The sequence below is a fragment of the Quercus robur genome, chromosome 2 (genome assembly GCF_932294415.1).
Source record: "Quercus robur chromosome 2, dhQueRobu3.1, whole genome shotgun sequence".
Classification (NCBI taxonomy): domain Eukaryota; kingdom Viridiplantae; phylum Streptophyta; class Magnoliopsida; order Fagales; family Fagaceae; genus Quercus; species Quercus robur.
Window position 1 is genome coordinate 27,841,383 of NC_065535.1, and position 13,689 is coordinate 27,855,071.

A 13,689-nucleotide genomic window follows, 5' to 3' on the forward strand; every position below is an offset into this window, starting at 1 on the left:
ATCAAAATCCATCTACAAACAATGTGAAGGGTTGGGTTGGCTCGGCTCGAGTTGGAGGGTTTGTCAACCTAACCCTTGTCGGGTTAAGAAATTCCCAACCCATCACATGGGCTGGGTTGGGTTGGCATGAGTTGATGGATTGGACATACATGTTTTATTCCTTGTAAAAATTAAGCATTCATCAATTATAAACACTTTTTTTCAATAAATTATTACAATTCATATAATATGTTTAAATCATATTCCAAATTCCCAAGTTTATCAAAACTAATTCTCAAAATATCAAAATCAATCAAACTAAAAATTAAAATAAGGGTAATAATATAAACTTATATATGGTAGGTTAGGTTTGGTTAGTTAGGCTAAAAAGCTATTATTTCATCTTATGGCAAATGTATTAGAATCCATTGCAATTCAATCCCACTTATTTAGTGGTTAAGTAAAAGTTTCAACATGATTAATTTTTCTTTTCTTTGTGGTTGTTGCCTTTTATTTTAATGGTTTTGCTTTATATATATATATATATATATATATATATATATATATATATAACTTAGCAGAAGACTTATTAGGTGTAGTAACAGATGTAGTAGGGCGGGGCGAGGTATGGCTGCTTGAATAGGGGGGGTAAGCCGAGTTTTTCATTGAAACTCAATTTTCTAAAAATCGAATTTCAAAATAGGGGCATTTTGCTAGATAGTTTTAGAGCAGGGGTATTTTGCTATATCTTTTGGGTGAAAGGAGCAAATGCCCATTTTGGCCTTTAAAAGTTGTAATTCTTGTTTCAAATCAAGGTTATCATTTTTATGCTTTTTAAGTCATTTTTTAATTCAATGATTTCCCTCTTAATATTAGCAATTTTATGTTGTTAATCATTAACAGTTATTTCTTTGGATTTCTTTTTATTAAACCCTTCCAAGGTTTCATCAAGACTTATCTTTGTCTTTATTCTTTTATCTTTTTCTTCTTTAATCATAGTTTTCTTGAGCTTTTTAAGATATTCTTCTTTTAGCTCAAGGTTATCAATTTGGCTTATTAAATTTATTAGTAGGTTTTCTTGTTCTTCCCCTTTGGTTAAAACATTTATTGTTTTATGAATTTTCCATAATTGCTCTGTTAAAACAATCTTGGAAGGATGAAGAAGAGGCTGAAGATAACCAAGAATCTGAGGCATCCTTAGAGGCCTATGTTGTTAATAATGATAATCCTTATCTATATTTATATATATATCTAAAAGCTGAGACGTAGAATTTAATGTTGTTGTACTCCTGTTGAGCCACCTCATTAGCCATGTCATAATTTTTTTTTTAAATTTCCTTTATGATTTTTATATTTTATTTTATATAAAATAATTAAATATAGTTAATTGACAAACTTGTTAATGCACTCCATTACCATTCAACATGTTACTATTCATTTATTTTAAATGCAAATATTTGACTATTCAGCTACCCAAATTGATTTCAACTTTTCATTTTCTTCTTTCTAATTTCAAGTAATTGTTAAAATTGAATAATTCGTTATCATTTAGTGGATATATGCACATGTTTACTATTCATTACAATCGTTACTATTCATTAGATGAATTGTTTAATTATATTCAGCTATCCAAATAAATTTCAACCTTTCATTTTTTTTTTCTAATTTCAAGTAATTGAATATTTAAAATTTTCATCTTCCTATTCTAGAGAGAGAGAGAAAAAAAAACTCTTTTTCTCTTCCTCCAACCTTTCCCCTCCCTCTTTGCCTCTTTATCTCCCTACTACTCTTTACTTTACCATTAAACTTTCTTCATCATTTCCTCTTTCTTATTAAAAAAAAAAAAGACTTTCCATATTCTTTTTTTCCCCCATAAAATTTCACTTGGAGAAAATAATTGCCTTCATAAATAAGAATTTTATGGATTTTACCCAATTACAACAAAAGGGAAATTGTATGTAGAAATTAATTGTATTAACTCTTCCTTTTAGGTTACTCTCCTCCAAAAAAAAAAAAAAGAAAAAAAAAAAGAAAAAGAAAAGAAGCCTTTTCAGTTATAAAAATAAAAACAATATACCTCTTATTAATAATTTAAGAGGAAAATAATATCCACTTAGGGGGGAAAAGGAAAAAAATTGATGGAATAGTGTATATTTAAGAACATATTATTTAAGAATTATTATATTTGTGGAATTGATGGTTTTTTTTATTGAATTATTTTGTGTTGTATTTTTTAAATTTCCTATCACAAATCACTTTTATAGTTTTGGTTGAATTTTGGTTTGGGTTAATATGTAGTTTTTTTTTTAAAAAAATAGAAATTTGAGTTTATATCAAAACAAAAATATACATGGCTACCAATGGACTTCCACTGAAAAGAGATGTATTCACAACATTTTTAGCTTCATATACTTCTTTGGTAATGTGAATTTGAGAAAGAGAAAGAGGTAGGCAAGGGATGTACGGTCTTTCATAATCCCCTATGTCTTGAAAAAAGTGGAAGGCCTATTAGTCTCACTTCTATTGGAATTTTGTATAGAAAGCCTTTTGTTATAAGTTCTTTGACTTTTTGTTATTTTGTAATCACTCTATAGTCTATACTATGACAAAAAGTGAATAAAGTTTTTTTATTTGTAGAGTATCAAAAAAGTAAAAAAAAATATTCAAGATAGTAATTTTGTATTGTTGCATCCCATGTGTTTGGTAAAATTTCTTTTAGAAATCTTATATGTTTTTCTCAAATCTATTTGTTATTTTTATTTTGATTATTTTATTACAAATAATTAGCATCTCCACCATAAAATTTTTTGTTAATCTGAACTTTCTTAGTAAGCTTTTACTTTGCTTAGTTGATCATCTTTACTAAAAATGCCAAAAAGAGAATAAGATAAAATATAATTTACTTTATAGCATCATTATGCTATTAATGTTTTTATGTATAGATACTTAAGGAACTTTTTCTTTTTGCATTTTATTTTATTTTATATTTCCACTTTATAATATATGATTTATTGATAATGATCTATTGCATAGTTATCTTTATTTACTTTTTCACTTAGTTTCAATTGTGAGGAAGAAAGAGACGTGGATCTATGTTTTTAAGAAAAATATATCTATAAGAATTAAATCTCATACGTCTGTATAGTAATAAACAAACTATACATAGTTACAACTTGGTCTAATAGTTTTTACACTATCAATTTAAAAAAAAAAAAAAAAAAATTATTGCATTGTGTTTTCATACATCTCACTACATATAATACCTTACTACAAAATATATTTTGTTACACTACAAAAAATTTCTAATTTAAAACATATTAAATTTTTAATAATATACAATCTAATATATTAATTCAATAATTATTCAATAAAAAATAATCATATCATATTTTTTCGCACATACGCAGACTTGCAACTAGTTATCCTTATAATCAGGAATTATTTGACTATGATGCAGTAACTACTCTAGACTTGGCTGAAGATTAACTCTGTCGGCACAAATTGACAGAATTGCTACGCCTATTGCCAATAATTGACCTGCTAAAAGTACATCAATTCTACTCATCCTGTCAATGCTGCATTGATTCCCCGTTCATTTTGATAAAGTTTGATTCCTCCTACTCAGATTCTGGTTGGTCCCCACAAGGGTTGATTCCCCCTCCCGACAACACAAGCCAACAAAATTATTGGCGTCATTGCTTACATCTATTCTCTAAAGACCTGCTATGAATGGTAAAAAAGTCAATTTTATTGTTCACTATTAAAAAAGCCAATATTACTATTTAAATAGTGTTTTATTTTCCTTGTTTATAAAAGGGCTGTCCCTTTCAGGATAAAGGCAGAACTTTTTCTTTTTTTTTTTCCATAAAAAAAAAAGGCAGAACTTTTTTTTTCCCCCTAGTTTCAAATTCCCTATAGTTTCTAAGCTATCTCCAGAAGGTCTTAAGCTTGTAACCCTTTCCAAATTCCAATCCTGGCTCAAATCATTGTATCTACTGTTACTTCCTGTAAGTGTTTTATTTCAAATCTATTATTGAAATCTTGTTAAAATACCTACTGTTATTATTTTAAGCATTCTTTTATACCTACTGTTATTATTTTAAGCATTCTTTTATATATATATATATATATATATATATATATTTATATTTATATTTATATCACTTCTTAATTCTCATCATATCTAAATGCTAATGAAGTTATTTTCAATTAGGCATCTCCTTTTATATTAGTTACATAATTATCTACCATCTTCCATTTAATTAATTTTGGACTTATATATGATTCTTTTTAAATTATTTATAGAAAAACCCAGTCTTACACAACATGCATTCATTATATAACTTAAAAGTGAAAAATTACTTTGCTTAAAAAAAAAAAAAACTTTAGTTTTATTATCTATTTTATTATTTACTTTTAATTAAATTAATAAAAATATTCTTAAGTTTACATATGATTCTTGATTAAGCCGTGCATTGCACATGCATAATACTAGTTAAAAAATAAAATATATAAAAAAGTTAACTAGTACCGTCATGGTGGCATTCTGTACATGGTTCAATCCAAAGTGATAAAATATTAACCATAAAACGAACACTACCAATCACGTAAATACGGTCAACTATTTGTGAAGTAGACTAAAATAATTTTATAAAATCTTAAATTGATTAAGAAACTACACCATTACATGATTTGTTCTTGTATGACTTCAATTTGTGTTACAATTTGATGAAGAAACCATTACTTGAACGTGCAATGGCTTATAAAAAATTTGTCAGACAATTTCAAATACAGCAGAAAATAACTCAAAAATTCAAATATTAAAACTTCTGAAAAACCAAAAAATATTAAAGAATCAAATGATTCACTACTTATAAATTATTGAAACAAAACAAAATATATATGACTAAAAAATAGAAAAATATAAGAAAAAGATTGGGTTACATTCAAAAGAATAATCCATGGCTATAGGTTTGCACCCTATCATAAAATATAACATTAGTGAAGTAGAGAGATAATAATAATAATAATAATAATAATAACATCAATGTTTGAGTTTGAGTTTAAGTTGGACTTGTTAAAGAGATAGAGTTTCACTCCTTGTTAAGTTTGGATTAAACAAAAATAATTTTGTTTAAAAAAAATGATGAGTTTGAGTTTAAGTTGGACTTGTTAGAGAGATAGAGTTTCATTCTTTGTTAAGTTTGGACTAAACAAAAATAATTTTATTTAAATAAAATGATAATTTTATTTAAATATTGTTAGAGTTTCAAAAGCTTCCGATATATATATATATATATATATATTAAAGTGGCTGGCTGGCTGGCCGGCCCATCTTTTTATTTTTTTTAAATATAGAATTGGGCTAATCCGCTAATTTTTGTAAAGGGGTCTGATTACCGTAAGTTTTTTTTTTTTGCTAAACATTACCGTAAGTTATTTATTTGTCCTTTCCCTTTCTCTTTTATATTTTCTTCTCTTGCTTCTCAAGAAAAAAAAAAAAAAATTCTTCTCTTTCTCTATATTGTGGTTGCAATACCCATATATATCAGTCCCTCCATCTTCTTCTTCCTTAGAATTATTGTTCACTGCGGTTGTGGGGCTGGTTTGTAGAGGTAACCGGTAAGTGTTCAAGATTTTGTCTTTTAGCTCACCCTTTCTCTTGTTGATTTGTCTGCAGGAGTATTTATCAATCTTGGGAAAAGTTTTAGTAGGGGAGTGGGGTCTACAGTGATATATAGAGTTGGGCTTGCTGGGATTAAGGGAGGCATAGCAATTGCTGGGATTGGAATCATGTTGTGAATAGGGAAAAAAGAGTTTGGGTTTGTTGGTTTGTGAGTATGGTGGGTTTTCATTGAGGAATCTTTGGGTTTTTAGATGCGATGCGATGCTTTGCTGTTGGTTTGTCATGGGTCTGATCGAGGAGGAGCTGGTAGAAGAGGAAGGCAGGGAATAGATGGCAGAGCATTGTGAAAGCGAAAGATAGAGCATCGGGAGGCAAACATCGTGAAAGGGTGTCTTTTATTACGTTTTTTTTTTTTTTTTTTTTAATGTTTTTTTTAATATTATGCTAACGTGGAAATTTGTGGGAGTTTCAAAAGTTTCGGTTTTATATTGATATATTGATGAGTTGAAAATGTAAGAGACTTTTTAATGTTCAGTAGTTTAGCATCATCATGGTGGCAATGTGGCATTTGTACATGGTTCAATCCAAAATGTATCCAAAAAAAAGAAAATCCAAAATAATAAGTTTTTTTTATTATTTTTTATTTTATATATATACAAATTAGAAATTCTATTCTAATATAATCTAAGTGTTTATGTGTGTGAAATTTCTTCCTAGAGACTTGAACCTCGGCCCTTACTCCCCACACCTCATAAGCATTTATACTTATGGAATGACTATCGTGTCAAGGGTGTGTGGTGATAAAATAATAAAATATTAACTATGAAATGAACACTACCAATCACATAAATAACATACATACATATGTATGCATGTATGTCTTAGTAAATTAGTTTTTATTTTTTAAGTCATAAATTTTTAATTCTAGTGTAATTTATTTATATATATACACACACAGACCGAAGTTGATCTATAGAATTATCTTATATGAAAACTTTACATCTTTCTAAACTTTACAGAATGTACACATGTTTTTTAATTGGTATAGAAATGTATTACAAATATTCAAGATTTATTTTTCCAAATGTCAAATACAAAGACAAATTTAAGTAGAAGCTAGTATGGAATTCAAAATAGTGAATAAAACCTATCAATTGGCTAAAATAAGTTAAAGGAGAGAATAAAATCGTAATCCATAAGATAAGTAAATAGAAATGAAAAATGAGAGGAAGAGTTTTATACCTCTTAAAAAAATAAAAAATCTATGGTGACTAGCCTGTTAATCATGTTAGAGAACACAATGTTACTAATACCATTTTTATTCAGGCCTCTTTTAAAGGGTATTGATAACCAAAGGTAGATATTGAAAAGAGATTAAACTAATGTGAGAAGAGTAGAGGGCCAAAATGGCCAAGTACTACTATTTGGAAAAATATGTAAGAATCTACCACTGTTTGCAAAATAATTAGGGATCTACCACTTTTTTAAAACTCAAGTTTATGAAACTTGAGTTTACTGTGTAACTCGAGTTCTTTGAAAAAATAGCCTTCAACTTTGCCGTGCTATTTTTTATGGAACTTGAATTACATAATTTGAAGGCTATTTTTTTCAAAGAACTCGAGTTACATGGTAAACTCGAGTTTCACAAAGTTGAATTCCAAATAAATGGTACATCCATATATATTTTCAAAACAATGATAGATCCTTATATATTTTGCCCAATAGAGTAGAGCACCAAGCAATGATGATAAATGATGAGAGATTTTTTAGGTGGCTAAGGATTTATTTGGATATTACTTATTTTTTTGAAAACTGAAAACTTATTGCTGAAAATACTGTAGCAAAATAATTTTTAAACTATGAATAATGTCGTGGGATCCACGGCTGATCTACTTATACGCATTTTTTTAAGTTTGATTGGGTCGTGAACAATACCGTAAAACCCAGCCAAAAAATACAAAATGTCTAATAATTCTTAGGCGAATGCACGCTAAATAAGGAAAATGAAGCTGAAAAAAGTTGTAAGGAGATAAAATTTCTAAGAGCATCACCATCAGGTGTGCCAAATGCCATATATTTGGCATTTGGCACACTAAACACTAAAAACAGAGTATCATGAGGTGTGTTAAATGTGTCAAAATTTTGAGACATGATACAATACCGTTTCATCTTTGGAACGGTATGGACAACTGTTGATGCTCATTTTGAGAAGCCCAATAGAAGGAAGAAGCCCAGCAACATGGGTAGAAAAGAGTTATTAAGTGGATAGAAAAACTATTAAGCCTAAGTGGCAAGAATAATGGATCATAGGCTCATAAAATAAACAAATGGGCCTTAAGGAAGCAAACGGGCCTTAAGGAGTTCAGAGAGAGAGAAGTAGCAAACCCATGAGCAGTATGTGATGTAGAAAAGTGAGAATGGGCTACAACAGGCCTGAAGTAATGCTAGCAAAGAAAGTAAGGGGTTGATGGCAAGCCCATGAGCCCCAATGATGAAGGATAAGGTAATTGGGCTAAGGAAACCCGAAGGAATTAGTAAAAACCCATGAGAACGCAAAGATAGAAAAAGGACCAAGGAAGCCCAAGGAATGCTAGTGGGCCAATGATGCCCAAAAGGAAATAAATGGGACAAAAGAGCCCACAAGCAATGTAATACAAAGCCCAAATGACTATATTGAGTCATTGAGAGAAGAATAAGCAGCAGGCCCAAAGAGGCCTAGCAGGCTGGGGACAAATAACATCACAGTAGGAATGGCAGAGTGGTATGGCAGGAAATGGTGGCAAGACTGTGGAAGGAGTAAGAGAGTAGGTTGAAGGAAGAAGAGCCCACGATCAAGCAATACCCAACCCCTAAAGGGAGCAGGCCATAAAAAATGAGAAATCAGAAAATAGCTCATGCCATAAGAAGTCAAGGATAGACAGTAGAATGTGCAGATGAGCCTCTAAACCACGGCAAATGCAGCGGGCAAGTTTTGGACATACATAGAAGTAAAGCACGCACAAGGCCCAGACATCACCAGTTTATACCCAGCCAATACAGGAAGTGGTGGGTCATGGGTAAGAGATAAGAGGGTATGGTTTGGCGGTGGGGAGAGAGGAAAACCTATTTTGGGGTTCTTGCTCAGGCTCTTTTGGGGGAAATGTCCTGCTGGAATGACATACCGCCCAAAAGAAGTAATGATGAGTTGAAACCATTAGATGCGTGCCATGAGGGATAAGAAGAGAAAGCACCCATACCGTAGCAGGTAAGAGTGTCACGGCAAACAAACAAATAAAATAGTCTTTTTTGTCTGGTGATGGGGAGTGGCACAGCCAACACAGGTAAGTGGTGGTGGCTGAGCGGCTGACAAACCAGTGGTGATCGGTAAGGCAACCAGACCAAACAAAGGTAGTTGAGGGCTAAAATGGTAAAAGCCAGTCACAGCAGACATTATATAAAGGACCCTTGTCGTGCATAGTAGGAGGATCATGATCACGGTAATAGTAACCTCTAGGAAAGAATCACAACACAGAAGCAAGCATTGAGAAAAGAAGAGAAAAGAATTAGAAATAACGAAAGAAAACAGAGAGCATAGAATGGCAAACATGCACCAATAGGTTGATCTCCTCTCTCCCTCTAAAGCCCTGCTCTCTATCAAAGGCAAAGGATTCTTTTGGGCACAGACTATTCAGGGCCGTTCCCTCAAAGCGATTAATTTCTTTTTTTGGGGAGATTATTCGCATTGAGGAAATGGTTCTCTTCTTAGTTTCAGTTCTGTAACATAAACTTGGCACGGCAGACTGATATTTCCCTCTTTGATTCAACAAACTCATTACTATTTCTTCCCTATTTATTTCTGCTATTTTATGTACGGGGCGCTTCTTGCCGCTCCCCTTTATTTATTCTGTCTGAGAAGCGAACGTATTTCTTTTGTTATCTTTATTACATTTGCTTGCCATAACTTTCCCATAGCAGCTTCACCTGTCATGGGCATGTGACTAAAGTTTGGCAAACGGGGCGTAGTTTGTGCACAAGCTGGACCAAGGTGGGTTACAATTGGACTGATCCCAACTCTCTTATCTAGAACACTTGGGTCCAGTACAGTAGGAAGTAGCCCAGCCCAACATTACAAAAAGGCCCACCACAACAACTATGCTAAAAAATAAAATAATTTTTTTATTCCATTTCTCTCTCTTCATTTATGACTCTTTCTTCTCTCTCTTTCTTTTCTTCTATCTTTCTCCACCTCACTTCATCTTCTCAGTTCACTTCTTTTCCTTTTTCTTCCTCTTCTTTCTTTCTCCAAAACCTCCATCTCTCCCTTTTTCTTTATTTTTTTCCCCTTTTTTCTTTTCTGTCACTTTCTCTCTGCGCCTTCGCCTTCTCTATCTCTTTTTTTTTTTTTTTTTCCCTATCACTCTCCCTCTCTATCTTTTTTTTTTCTTTGCCTAGGCCGTTGCCATTGAGATCAGTTGTTGCCGTGGAGTTTAGCCTCGATGAGGCCGTCACTGTGGAGATCTCTTATTATGATCTCTCTCTCTCTCTCTCTCTCTCTCTCTCTCTCTCTCTCTCTCTCTCTCTCTCTCTCTCTCTCTTGTGGATTCCATGTGATTGTAATTATGGGTTGTGCTTGGGTATGGTGATGGCGTTTTGTTGAAGATTTTTTTTTTTCTCTCTTTTGTTGTGGTTTTTGGATTTGGAATTTGTTGGAGGATCCGGTGATTGTGGTTGTAGTTTATGGCGGTGGTTGTTGGTTCTTGAATGGTGGTGACTGCCGCTGGGCTGTGTGTTGGTATATTGCTGGGTTTTAAGTAAATATATTATTTTAATGTTTAGAATGAAAGAATAGAACATGTGATGAATGAGATATTGTAAAATGATATGGTAAAATAATAAAGTAGGTTTTTGGTGTGTCAAAATAGTATTTTTTATAGAACAGTTGATGGTGATGCTCTAAAGGAATCTATTGCAAAAAAAGTAAAAGTAATCGCTGACTAACTTCTTGGGACTTGGGAGGGGGATGGAGAAAGTTTTAAAAAATTGAGTCTAATTAGGAGGAGGACATGGACAAGTCACAGATGGGGGGGGGGGGCCAATATTTTTGGTTTTGGGGGCCATGGCCCCAACTATGTTGCACTTAGGGGGTTTGGCATTAACTTTTTGTTTTATAGTTTTTATATACAATTTTTAATTTTTAATTATTTTTATCTCATATTTTAAAATACAAGTATATTTGAACATATTTTTAGTAAAAAATTAAATAAATTATTCTTAAACGGATACTTGGTTTTGCCTTTGCCCATAACCATTTTAACAACATTTATTTGTTGCGTCAAAACAAAGTCGAATCAACAAAATTATGTTGCGTCATTAACCCCATTATGTGAGTTGGGGAAATCAAAACAAAAAGAAAGCCCAAACAAACAACGTTGAGTACATTATATTGTTCCTCACAATCATAGAGAACAAAATCGTAAGCTCGAATAGTCAAAAGCCTTCATTGCTAAGATGCTAACTCAAGCTTCTTTTCCGTTTTGTTTGTTGATAAAGTGCAGGAAAAGAAAAAGATTTGAGAGGTTGAAGAAGTTTAGATCTTAATTCTTAATCATTGGCTAGAGGCATAAAGTTAGGTTGTAGTTGCTAGAATTGATTCTGCAAAGTGCTTTAGTTGCTGAGAAAATTACGGAAATCAAATGGGAAGAAAAGTGAGATGTTAGATTCAAAAAATTATTAAGTATCCCCATAGTATAGTGACCTAGTGCTCTCACATCTCACATCTCGAAAAAAAAAAAAAATCAAAATTTGAATTTTACTAATAAAATGCTGGACTAATTTTCCTAGAAAGTGTTTATATAATCTAACCTGATAATTTTCGGAGAATAAACACGATCTTAGATAAGTACATTAAATATACCTTTTTCAAAATGTATATAGTATAATACTGTACATATATATAATTAATGAGGTTAAGATTGTGTTACTTCAGACAAAAATTGATTTTTAGAAATGTTTTTCGCATTTGCATGTGTTTGGGGTTGATTGAGAATACCAAGTATTTTAACACACATATATTGGAAGAGGGGTTGATTGATTGATGGTTAACTTGAAAGTAATTTCCAATTGACCGTAAAATTTAGGCACTTTGGGCAAAAAATGTTTTGCCCTTTCATTTTCTGTAAAACATTTGACACCTCACCCAAAACTCATTAGTCTAATCTCCACTCCCATCTCTTACTGTTAGTAGCTCAACCATGACCATCACCCCCAATGGTGTCGTTAGTCACTAGTTGTCAATCAAGATTTTTTTTAATCTAAAATTCTCATTTAAAAAAAAAAATTATATGTGTTTGGGAAATGAGAAAATGGAGGAGATTAATAGAAAATATATTTTCCATAGCATTTTCAAGAATGCAACCAAAAACTATCCGTCCAAACAAATGTAGCCAAAGTGAGTGATACATATGTATCTAATAATTTTGAATGTGCTAGAAGTATCTACTCCCATTTGTGTCAAGTCAAGAAATTGAGTTTCTTATTGAGTCAATTTGAGTGTTCTTATGTATTTTACTATCATCAGTTCATCACTTAACACTTGCGTGTACTTTCATATTCCAATAATTAATAAATAAAGAAATTATTTTTTTTGTAATTGATGAAATATATTTATGTAATAAAATTTATAATATTTGAAGCATTACTCTTGCTAATAACACAACTGCATGAATTTGGCTTACAGAATACAGAGTAAATTTTCTTTTCTAGAAAAAAAAAAAAAAAAAAAAAAAAAAAAAAAAAAAAAAAAAAAAAAAGAGAAGAAGAAGATAAGAGTAAACTTCTAATAAAAATATTTGATGTTGTTATTCATATAACTAACAATATTTTTTCCTTTTTCTTTTCGAAGGTAGGAGATATGTTTAACAATCCAAACAGCACACGCAGTATCAACAAATAAATACCATATTGTGATACATAACTTTGGAATCAAACTGAAATATGATGCATCAAAACTTAATACCTACATAAAATTTAACCCTTTCATCTCTTCTCAAACTTAAATACTCTTATATAATAAATTAAGCAGCACGCTCACGAAGACTTATTAATTATTAGTACGTAATTATGGCAATATTGATAAAACTTGTTTAGCCTTTACGACCTCTTTGTCCCTGCAAATTTGTGATTCATGAATCATGATCTCCATCAGAATGCTCGGTGTGGTCGCTTTTCTGGGAGTCCTTCTCTTTTTTCTTTCCCTTCTTTCCATGTTTGTGGCCTGGCTTATGGCCATGGTTCTCTTGGATGTCTTTGATGTCCAGGTGAACACCTGGATCGTTGGTGGTGTAGCTGCCACCCATCATGATTGAGTTGTTGATGGCTTGGAAATTGCTGTTGACGTAGGTGGTTAGTGTGTCATACTCAACCAGTGAATCCTCTTGAGGTTTCTCGTCCAACTCACTTCGTAGATTGGCTCCATAGTTGGTTCCAGCAAGCGTGATGACTCTTAAACCATTTTCATCATCATCCTCCACTTGCTGGGTACTTGAACCTGATTTCTTGAGATCACCAAGGCGTTGAGTTATGGCTGAGACCATCTGTCTCACATCACGGTCAAATGATTTATGATTGTCTCCTCCACCTGATGAGGAGTTGGTTGGATTCATTGATTCAGAAAGCATTGTTTCAAAGATCAGAGAAGGTGTATATATATATATTATACGTTTGTGCAGTGCAGAAAATTGGAGTTGGAACTTGGGGTTACATATGAGTTAGTATTAATAAAATGGGCATGTATATATAAGAGGAGGTGCATGAAGCATGATGTTCTGTTTGTTGGAATAAAGGGAAAGTGAGTTTCTTACATGGCAATGCAAGGATTTTGATTTATTCGGTTCAAAAAAGAGGAGGATTACTTGACAGTGGGTTTACTTATTTGCTACACCTTATGCTTTTGTGAGTGTTAAGCTCTTTTGTTTGATTTGCCAGTTTTGGAGGGAAAGAATCTACTTGAGATAAAAGAAAGGAAATAGTAAAATTTTGCTTTTTTGTTTGTTTGTTTTTGTTTTTGTTTTCGTTTTGATAAAAGAAAGATTATGGTATTAATTGCT

General features: G+C 31.8%; 1 protein-coding gene and 1 long non-coding RNA gene across 2 annotated transcripts; one reads left to right on the forward strand and one right to left on the reverse strand.

The window, feature by feature from the left end:
- The first annotated feature begins 3,839 nt into the window (after nucleotides 1-3,839).
- On the forward strand, nucleotides 3,840-6,246 carry LOC126713155 (uncharacterized). Its single transcript, XR_007651293.1, has 2 exons — nucleotides 3,840-3,986; nucleotides 5,660-6,246. It is a non-coding gene; the product is annotated as an uncharacterized LOC126713155 (long non-coding RNA).
- A 6,171-nt stretch (nucleotides 6,247-12,417) lies between these two features.
- Nucleotides 12,418-13,361, reverse strand: LOC126713156 (uncharacterized). Its single transcript, XM_050412833.1, has one exon. It carries the CDS (start codon nucleotides 13,258-13,260, stop codon nucleotides 12,766-12,768), a length of 495 nt encoding a protein of 164 aa, XP_050268790.1. The 5' UTR covers nucleotides 13,261-13,361; the 3' UTR covers nucleotides 12,418-12,765.
- Between the last annotated feature and the right edge of the window lie 328 nt (nucleotides 13,362-13,689).